The 9,791-nt window shown below is 33.2% G+C and overlaps 2 protein-coding genes across 3 annotated transcripts; both read right to left on the minus strand.

Moving 5' to 3' along the window:
- Nucleotides 1-4,439: 4,439 nt before the first annotated feature.
- LOC7476742 (pectinesterase) lies at nt 4,440-6,462 on the minus strand. The gene is made up of 2 exons (XM_002322363.3): nt 5,427-6,462; nt 4,440-5,318 (listed from the first exon to the last, which is right to left on the minus strand). The coding sequence occupies exons 1-2, from the start codon at nt 6,295-6,297 to the stop codon at nt 4,639-4,641; spliced, it is 1,551 nt and encodes a 516-aa protein (XP_002322399.2). The 5' UTR covers nt 6,298-6,462; the 3' UTR covers nt 4,440-4,638.
- Nucleotides 6,463-7,258: 796 nt separating this feature from the next.
- LOC7476743 (E3 ubiquitin-protein ligase RZF1) lies at nt 7,259-9,346 on the minus strand. 2 transcript variants are annotated; one of them, XR_002978144.2, is made up of 3 exons: nt 8,389-9,346; nt 7,757-7,929; nt 7,259-7,548 (listed from the first exon to the last, which is right to left on the minus strand). XR_002978144.2 is itself a non-coding variant. In XM_002322364.4 (2 exons), the coding sequence occupies exons 1-2, from the start codon at nt 9,290-9,292 to the stop codon at nt 7,895-7,897; spliced, it is 939 nt and encodes a 312-aa protein (XP_002322400.3). In that variant the 5' UTR covers nt 9,293-9,346; the 3' UTR covers nt 7,259-7,894. The 2 variants fall into 2 exon arrangements, 1 of the variants encoding a protein (XP_002322400.3); XM_002322364.4 differs by having other exon boundaries at nt 7,259-7,929.
- Between the last annotated feature and the right edge of the window lie 445 nt (nt 9,347-9,791).

Here is a 9,791-nt window from a genome sequence, read left to right on the forward strand (position 1 = left end):
TTTAAAATAAAAAAATATAATACTTTCTTAATACCCAATATATATATATATTGAGGAGGGCCCGGGCCCCTGCTTGCCCCCCCTTGCTTCCGCCCCTGTATATGAGGGCAGCTTTGGAATCAAAAGTTCAAAAAATATCTAGGAGTATAATGTACGTATACCTGCCAGAAGTACGATATACTCAAAGCATAGGGTATGAATACACGGGGTAGGCCATATGTGAAAGAGAAATTCTACATAATCATGTACTGTATAGAAATCGAAAGAAGGACAGTTCACCAGCTTTTTTTACAGAAGAAAAAAACAATATAGTAATTAAAACAAGAAAGTGGTAGAAAAAGTTTCTGGGTCCACCAAAATGTTTTGTTTATTACACCAAACCTCAAAAAGGGTTAAACCTCTTCAAAGCTAGCTAGAAAGGGGCGCCAGTCGGTATAAAATCTAGTGAACATTCGTATTTGTCTGAAGTCTATATGTGCAATGATAATTATGAATTATTTAATTATAAATTTGATCATGGTCCCAATTGTAAGTAGCTGGGACCAATATTTTAGGATGCATACTTTTTATCAGATATTTCTTTCATGCGAAGATATTTTCTGGGACCAATTTGATCTTAATATATATGATCCACTAACAATAATTCTTTTAAATATATTCTCAAAAGAAAAAAAAAGGGGGGGGGTATTTATTTCTTGAAAGGTGACTGCTAGTTTTGCGTCATTGGAGCGAAGGTTCAAGTAAATTATAAAAAATAGTGTCAAATCATCAAATGATGAGTAAATATTTCTATAGAATATAAAATTTTGATTAAATGATGAATGTAATAGCTATGACAGTAACTTGACAAATTACATTATTTGTAATGTAGTGTTGACATGGTTCTCCAGCTCTCTTGCTTTCAACCTTTTTTCTGTAATTTGGCCTTCTAATTTTCTTAATAAATTTGCTCGTTCTAAAAACAAATTGCACATATGGGCGCAGCTTAAGATATGAATCTACACTCTCTAACTATTTAAAAAATATTTTTAACTTCAAAAAAATATTTTTTAATGTTTTTTTATATAATTTTAATATATTAACATCAAAAATAAATCTAAAAAATATATATTTTAAAAAATACATTCATCACAATCTCCAACACACCATCGACACCCTTTATCACCAAGGTATGTTCTTGGCCTGCCATCACATGCATGCATTATAAGCAGCGTTATAGTGGTATACCCTAGTCTACATGACAATGGACCTTCGCCTATAGTTAGCAGGTTATGGTGATGATTGATTCGAGCTCCAACTTGGATGGCAAGTTGTGAAGTGCGCCGAGATTTTGAGTATATTCATGGAAAAATGTTGAGAACTATCATATTTTTATTGGATTGCAGTTCAAAATAACATAATTAAAAAGTATTTTTTATTACACTGTTAGTTGTAAAAAACTCCATTTACCTCTCAAAGACGATAGAGCAACCAATAAAAGTGTATTAGATTCAAGTTTTTCTTAACTATATTAGTTTCTAAAATATTTTTACTGACTGTGATATTTAAAAAAACTCCATTAATTACCTCTCAAAGATAGAGCCACACCTTGATTTAACTAGTCAGATTAATCGTTTAATTTTGCTTTTCATTAATTCATCTAAGAAAAAAAACGGCTTAATTTTTTATTTACTATAAATTAAAAAGAGCTTAGGATTTATATATATATATATATATATATATATATATATATATATATATATATAGTGACTTTATGATTGCATTATGGTTTATAAGTCACCGTCAAAATAATAATCTGTAATTATAACTTATAAATATAATTATATAATACGAAATGGGAACAAATAAAAGGTTAAAAGAGTGGAAGTTGACATGATTAAGATCATAATTACAGCTTATCTAGAGAATTACTGTCTGAAATGTATAGTGTGTCGCAATGATATACAGCTAATTGTAGCTAGTTGGTTATCGTGCAGGATACTAATTATTTTGAGCTAGTTACTTGTTAAATGATGAACTTGAAAAACTGGTGATAATATTTAGTAATTGGAAGCAAAACGTCATGCTCACTCGATAAATAATGATATATTGTTTATGAAAAAGAATAACACAATTATCAATTGATTTATTTAGCTCGATAATCACCCCAAGATCGATTTACATGGAAAATGATATATGGCAATGTTGTTACATTTGTATAAAATGGTATAATAAAGCAAGAAACAAACTTAAATTAAATCATATCAAAGCAAAAATTAATTACTTTTTAATATTGATATAATCTGGATTTTTTTATATCAAAGTCATTAACCCGACTCTATATAAATTTTAGTTATAGATTAAGTGAGTTAACTCAAGTTATTAACCTAAATAAATTTAAAACGATATCGTTTCAAGATTTTTTCTAAAAACATTAAAATTATATCATCTTGAAAAAAATTAAATAAAATTTTATTTAATTAACTAAGATACATATTATTTTTATCAAGTTAATCAAATCAAATATCAACTTATATTTAGTTTAATTTAAAATTTAATCTTGTTGGAAGCCGAATTGATGAGTCACCAAATCGACTTGTGTGATTAACAATGCTTTTAATTATTATTAATATTAATTTTTGGAACTGGACTACTTGATCAACATTTCTCACGGGATGGAATGACAGCTCCTGTAGATTACAAAATTTCTACATACCTAAACACCAAGATAAAATTGCCATAGTTTCTATAATAACATATCAGTTAATTAATGTAAATAAATAAAGAAAACCCTAAAATAAATATATGTAATTAAATATTTTTAAAAATCTAATCTGTTACCTTGAGCCAGTTCTGTTCCCCCTTCCCTCTCTTTTCCAAATTGTCTAATTATTACCTCAAGATGGGCTTGTGGATATATTTAGTGGGGTGGATCACTGTCAAAGTCAAAGGCCCTAGAATTGAGATGGGCTTATTAAACCCTGTTAGAATTAATGTCAGTTCAGGCCATTAAATCTAACTTATTGTCCAAATTAGGCCCATGTTCCCGTGCCCACACTCCTAAAACACCTCAACCATTACAGAGATGCAATAGAGCATGGATTAATTACAATAAATTCAACTAATTTCTTGAAACTACTGAGAAATTATTTGTGAAAAATTAACAAATATATAGAATTTATTGTATAAACAACCCATCATGAGAAATCCAAACCCAGCCTTATATAAATTCAAATGGAAAGATTATATTATGCGAACAGGGCTGATGGATATATATATATATATATATATATAGAAAGAAAAAACTTCATGTAAAGTAAAAGGAAGAGAAACCAAAATTAATACTAAAAAAAAAAATCAGGATTAAATCCCATGCTATGCATGATCTATATATAGAATGTTAGTCTATTCAAGAAACGACTATATATATACAAGTGTTAATTAATTAAGAAATCAGCTGTTATTTCTCTTGTGCTATATATTCAGAGCCTTGATTAGCCTTGATTGCTTACTTTGTTGTAGATTACAACCGGCCTTACGACCTCTTGTCTGCCTTGTATAGGCTTATTCTGCTTTTCAAAAAAAATAATAATTAAGAAATCAGTTTTTTGCTATTTTATTAAGTGCCCGTTATTAACTCTATTGAATGGAAATTGTAATTTATTATATGCATTTCTGGTATTACTATACTTTTCTTTATTAAAATCGACAACTTTCTTCGTTATTTTATTTTTAATAAAAAGCTATATATACAAAGTAGCTGGTATTTTGCATAATTTTATTGAAATGACATGTCTATATACATTATTACCCTATTCAATATTTTTTTTTAACTTAATAATAACTTTCATAAAAATATGTTAACATGCTCTGTAAATTTAAGAATATTTCATAGATTATTTAATATAAATGAAATGTATTTTTTTAAATATTTTAAATATAATACTTATTGGTCATTAATTTTATATCTTAAAAACCAAGAAATAGAATTTAATCAAATACTATTTAATTGCTTTAAACATCTATTAGTACAACACTGGTTACTAAGTACTGCTTTAATTTTATCCCACAAAACATCTCAGCCACAACATAACACAAGAATTCGAAACATGTTTTAAATTAAAACATCCTAGCTAGCCTTGAATTATAAATCGAGTGTTTTTCTTTAAGGTAGTTTTTTCAAACAAGCTTGAAGAACCATTTAAGAAAATGCTCTTTTATTTTCCTTTTATTTTAAGGAGCTTGAACAAGAAAATGAACTTAAACAGAATTCAACTTCGAGTACTAACAAATTAATTGCTAATTATATTTAACTCTGTGTTTAAAAGGCCAAAAGGAATGTAAGAACAGCACCAACCTACAGTTTATGTGATCCCGGGACAATTGATTTTTAACTCAACAAATCCATGCTCATTTTTGTTCATCTAACAATCAAGTTTTCACAGCTCAATGGGGGTAAAAATGCCTCAAAAACTCCATACATGGAGCTACATGCATTTAGTTTTGCTAGAAAATTAGGAGAAGAACCCAACAAGGTTTGAATTAATTCACTCTTATGAATGTGGCTGCCCTCCTGGATGCCAATGCAACCAGCCACAACACTTATTGAAAATGAAAGAACATGCATTGAAACAATAGTGCAGGGAACTGTCAATAGTATCAAAGTCCGGCAGCAAATTGCACACCAGTAGCTGGCAACCATGAACGGCCACCTATGAAGTTTGCGACTGTGAATTCTGATGCTTCTTCTGCACTAGTTATAACCTTGTAACCAGGCCACTTAACTCTTCCACTAGTCGAAGCTCCAGGTCCGGTGTTCTTGTACTCTCCATAATACAAAGTGTTTAGGGCAAAACTACCATTCCACTCTAGCCATCCTGCCGGATCCACCGAAGAATCAAGATAAGTTGAGAGAAAAACTGTACGCGAGTATTTCCTCCATGGCCTTCCTAAGTATGTTTTTGATGAGCCAAGGTCTTCTGCAGCAAATACTTGTGAATTATGGATTACAATCCCTGTGTTAGTATAAGGGCAAGACCTGCCTTGGGCTGTTATAACGTTGTTTTGGCTACCAATTGGCCTTCTTACATATATCATGCAATTTTGTAAGACAACAGCTGCGTCTCCAAAAATGAAGTCTATTGTACCATAGATAGAGCATTCCCTATAGAACTGTCTTTTACTGTGGACATATAAGGTGTCTTGATACCCTTCAAAACCACAACGGTAGAAGACAGAGTAATCGGAACTTGATCGAAGGGCTACAGCTTGATGGTTTTGTGGACCAGCTGTGTTTTGGAATGTGATGTCCCGAGCAATGAATCCGTGACCATCGACCCCTGAGGATTCATCAAATTTTTAACATTGGTCTTGATTTTCACACATAATAGATAAGAAAAAGGCTATTTACACTTAAATTAAGACAAAGAGAGAGTTAAAAGATTTACCAACAGTTGCAGTGTGAAATGTGTCAACACCTCCACCGCTTCTCTTGTTCCCAGTGATAATGGTTTTTGTCATTCCATCACCAACAAGCATAATATTCTCTAGTTTCTTACCAATTTCAAGATACTCTTTATACACCCCACTCTTAATATATATAACAAACCTCCCATTCCCACTACTCTTTTCTGCGGCTTCAAGTGCCGCCTTTATGTTACTGTAATCACCTGATCCATCTTGAGCCACCACAAGATCTGGAGATGGTGAAGGTTCCTGCAAGAGCTTTCTATCAGATGCTTTAACCCAGGTAGGCAAATCATCTTGATAAGTTTGAGGGAAAACTGATGAGGCTTTGTTATGTAGAGCCAAAGAGTTGGTTATTAGCTTCGAAACATTGTTAGACATCATGAGAGGTAACATAGAGTCTGAAACCCCTAGATCATTGATTGTGTCTTTACAACTTTCAAGATAGGTTGACGCAGCGCTAAGCCAAGTTTGAGTGTCAAAATTGGTGGATTTTATGTTAGAGTCAAGGGCGAGGATGAGTTCATCAATGGTCTTGTTGTAGAAGTTTAAGCAATGTTTCCATGCATTCTTTTCTTTCTCATTGCGTAATGTTGGCCATAGCCGCTGGTGGTGATTTTGAGCAGTGAGAGCACTTTTCAAGGCTAATTCGATTGCCACTTTACGAGACTCAAATTCTTGGTTAGGTATAAAGGGGTTTGGGTTTTGCTTCATGGAGTATTTGCATGGTTCAGGGTGTGGGATTTTGTTGCACCATGAATCTATCTCATTAGAGGTGATAGATGACAATGTTGGTGAAAACAATGAGCAAAAGCTTATGAACAAAACAGATAAACCAAACTTTGTAGCCATTTTAGTTAGGCCTAAAAACTCTTGAAAACGTGAATGTAATCTTTTTTGAAAATGGTGAGTCCTCTGCTTGCAGCTTTTGGCTAGTTTGTAGGAAAGGAAACAACCGAAAGCTACACAAGCTAAGAAATAAGAACAAAGATATTAATACTTTGTCCCTTCAAGAGAAGCGACTATATATGTTGGAAACAAAAACAAATTTCAACCAAGAACTCAGTTTTTTTTTATCAAATTAATAAGTGCTGTTATAAATCTTTTATTGTAACATATCTTTTGCTATAACCTCCATGCTTAATTTGACATCATACTTCTGCAGTTACTCCTCTTGTACATGTTTAAGAAGAAACAAAACTGTTTTGTTTGATATAATGGACAACAATTACAAGTTTTGACCTAGGGTTTTATTAATTTCACATAGCCTCTATACGTCGTCTTCATGTGCTCATATGTTGGGATATGTAGTATTCTTTAAGTTATCTTGAGACTACTTGTCAATAAGGTTCATGTGTATACATTTTACTTGCTAGACTATAATCTCAGTTAATGATGCACTAGTTTAGAGAGTTTCTTGCTTTATAAGTAGTGTAGGGTTGTGAATCTAACGACAAATCAGGTGGTTGAGCTCCACTGCGGAGCCACCTTTCGAGCTACAAGGTCAAGCGAACCTATATATTAGGAAAAACCATTACATATTGCTTAGATAAATATAAAATGCAAAGTCGTTTGTGCATTAATGTTTTTAGACTTCGTTGATCCCACTCATGAATAAGTCCATGAAGCACATTCGACTCAAAAAAGTGCATTATTATATTTAAGAAGAAATAAATTTATCTTGTTTAAGGACCATTGATCTTCAACTTAAAAGGTCCATGCAAGCCCTATGTTCCTTATATATTTCTTGCTAAAAAAAAAACTAGCACCAAAAAGAAAATTTGCATACTTAAGTTATTTAGTACAAGATCTGATGAAAATGGGATATTTCTGATCTTATGGCATGGATATATAGAGCTTTCAAATTATTTTACACAAAGCATATACCATTTATAATAAATAATAAATTTAATATCCAAAGGGGTGAAGGCCCCTACTGGCCCTAAGGTAGCTCTGCCATTGATTCTATCAATTAATGGCATTACAGTGACAACATGTTTGTTTTTACAGCCAACTCTCAAGGCTTCTCTTTCTCAAACTACTCTCTTCATTCTCCCAACCTTGATCACGCTAGGAAGATCAAATATGAAGATCCTCCTTCACCTAGAACCATGCATAAATATTTTTTTAATATGTATGAAAATGTAACAATTGACAGAAGAGAGAAACATTAGAACAAATGGAACTATTCTTATAGCAGATGTAGTCATTTTTGCAACTGCTAAATAAGAAACAAAAACTTGGGTTAGGAAAATGGAGGCATTTTAAGGACATCAAAGTAGAAAAATAAAGAAATTTACGTATCACATACCTGGTAAGCTGGTTCGATATCTTTCATCCCTGCTACCTTTAAAAATTAATGGTAGATGGACATACCTGCCTAAGAAATGATTCAATTATGAGGCTAATATGTACAGCTTTAAAGCTGGGAGGCATTTGGAATTCAGAGTTAAAAAATGAACCAAGAACGCCACCAAGAGCTGGCTGCAGGAAAATATCAGCACATAATTAGTTAAACATTAGATACAAGTCTTCCAAATTAATTTTGTGTAATTTCTAAAAGCTATTAGAGGGAAGAAATTGATCAATTTGAATTTTCTTTCTGAATTTCCTTTTCTTTTTGGAAATTATATGCGTGAAAATATACATCAACATAACTAACACATCAATATAAGAGAATATTTTGTGTTTGGTCAGTGTTCCAAAACACAAAAAAATATATATATAGAAAAGAAAAAAATATATTTGGATAAAGAGATAAAAATAAATATATAAAATAAATATATCTTCCAGATGCTTGAGCTTAATTTTCTATTAATTCCACCATCAAGATCCCAAGTTAAAAGAGATAAAGAGCCTGAAATATTACATGTAGCCTTTCGAAACCAGAAATAAGGAAAACGAAGAGAAGAAGGAAGTAGCATAAGGAAATTCCAAACTCACCTCCACGCGAAGTAGCAAGTCTACTGTCTAAGAAATCAAGGTATCGCTGTGTCCAATCAGAAAATGCACGAATCGGCTGTAAAGAATGGAGCTGATTCCTCAGCCAATTTATGCTGTTTGTCAGCTCTTCAAAGACAAAAAACTCAGCATTTTCACCTGGAAGATCTTTGTCAGATTCGTCACATAGCTCATACCGGCAAACTGGGCAAGTATTATGCAAGTTCAGCCAACGAACAATGCAATCAGAATGGTACAAATGCTTGCACGGTAGCTCCATCACGTCACCACCAACCTCAAATATCTCCTTACATACAGGACAATGCATGTCGTTCATCAAATGTTGTTCAGTGATTTTCACCACCGGCAACGCTTCAATTGCCGAAACTGGTGCAGGAGGTGGCCCTAGCAGTTCAGTATGTGTCGTATCTTGAAGGAGCAGATCATCTTCATCGTTACCAAAATTGTCAATATGGCTTCTGTTATCACTACTATTACTTGGAGGAACAACAGGCCGTGGTGCCGCGATAGCAGGTCTTTGCAGGCTTGGAGGATCCACAAACTGGAGGGTAATCCAAGGTCCATTGGCACTTCCAGGTACCCATCTGATTCTTCTACCAAAATCAGCATCCTGCCGCCTTGTAGGACGATCGAGCATTTGCGCCAAAGAGTCCAACAACCGTGCACCTGGAGACGGCTCTAAGCCAGATAGATCAGCAATAAGCCTGGGCCTTGATACATCTAGCTCATGATTTATTTCCCTAAAGCAATGCGGACAAAAGATTTCAAGTCGGTTTAAGGAGGTTAACCTTAACGTACGCTGGCAATTTTGACACCAGAAGTAATGAAAAGTTCTCATTCTTCTGATTCCGTTGACTGTAACACGAGGGCGATTGATCAATGACATGTGTTTCAGGGGGGCTGAGCAAGTATCTGCCTTTGTTAGGTCTAATTTGTCGAGGAAGAATGTTTCACAATCTTTTATATGTGAAAATGTCACAGAGAATGGCTTTTGGAGGCACAGGAAGATATTCTTTTTCTCTGCTTGGAGGAGTTACTTAGGCCTAATTGTCACTTTCTTCCATGAACAGTTTCTTCTCACTTCTTGACAAAGCAATGGATGATTGAGAAACGGTGCAAAGCTAATACATAACTTTCGGTTAAACAATGAGCTAACTAGACAGACGACTTATCCATAAAGTTATGTATCTAATTCCCTGAGAGTGAATGAAAAGCTAAAGAAAACACATGTGCACTAGTTTCATATCTTCTGGTTTGCATAGAACCCGGCCATACAAAGATTCCATGGCAATAAAGAAGCCAACCAGATTCCATGGAATCAAAGTTTAAAAAAGAAAAAAAAATCAAGATTATTGATCAGCACAGTATAATGGGAGAAAAATAAA

The sequence above is a fragment of the Populus trichocarpa genome, chromosome 15 (genome assembly GCF_000002775.5).
Source record: "Populus trichocarpa isolate Nisqually-1 chromosome 15, P.trichocarpa_v4.1, whole genome shotgun sequence".
In the NCBI taxonomy this organism is placed as follows: domain Eukaryota; kingdom Viridiplantae; phylum Streptophyta; class Magnoliopsida; order Malpighiales; family Salicaceae; genus Populus; species Populus trichocarpa.

Bases quoted from the DNA above. Each gene is read 5' to 3' on its own strand.
- LOC7476742 (XM_002322363.3), bottom strand. From the start codon at position 6,297: ATGGCTACAAAGTTTGGTTTATCTGTTTTGTTCATAAGCTTTTGCTCA. The intron at 5,319-5,426 runs GTAAATCTTTTA...ATGAATCCTCAG, and splicing joins ATTTCACACTGCAACTGTTG to GGGTCGATGGTCACGGATTC.
- LOC7476743 (XM_002322364.4), bottom strand. From the start codon at position 9,292: ATGTCATTGATCAATCGCCCTCGTGTTACAGTCAACGGAATCAGAAGA. The intron at 7,930-8,388 runs GTGAGTTTGGAA...ATTTTCCTGCAG, and splicing joins ACTTGCTACTTCGCGTGGAG to CCAGCTCTTGGTGGCGTTCT.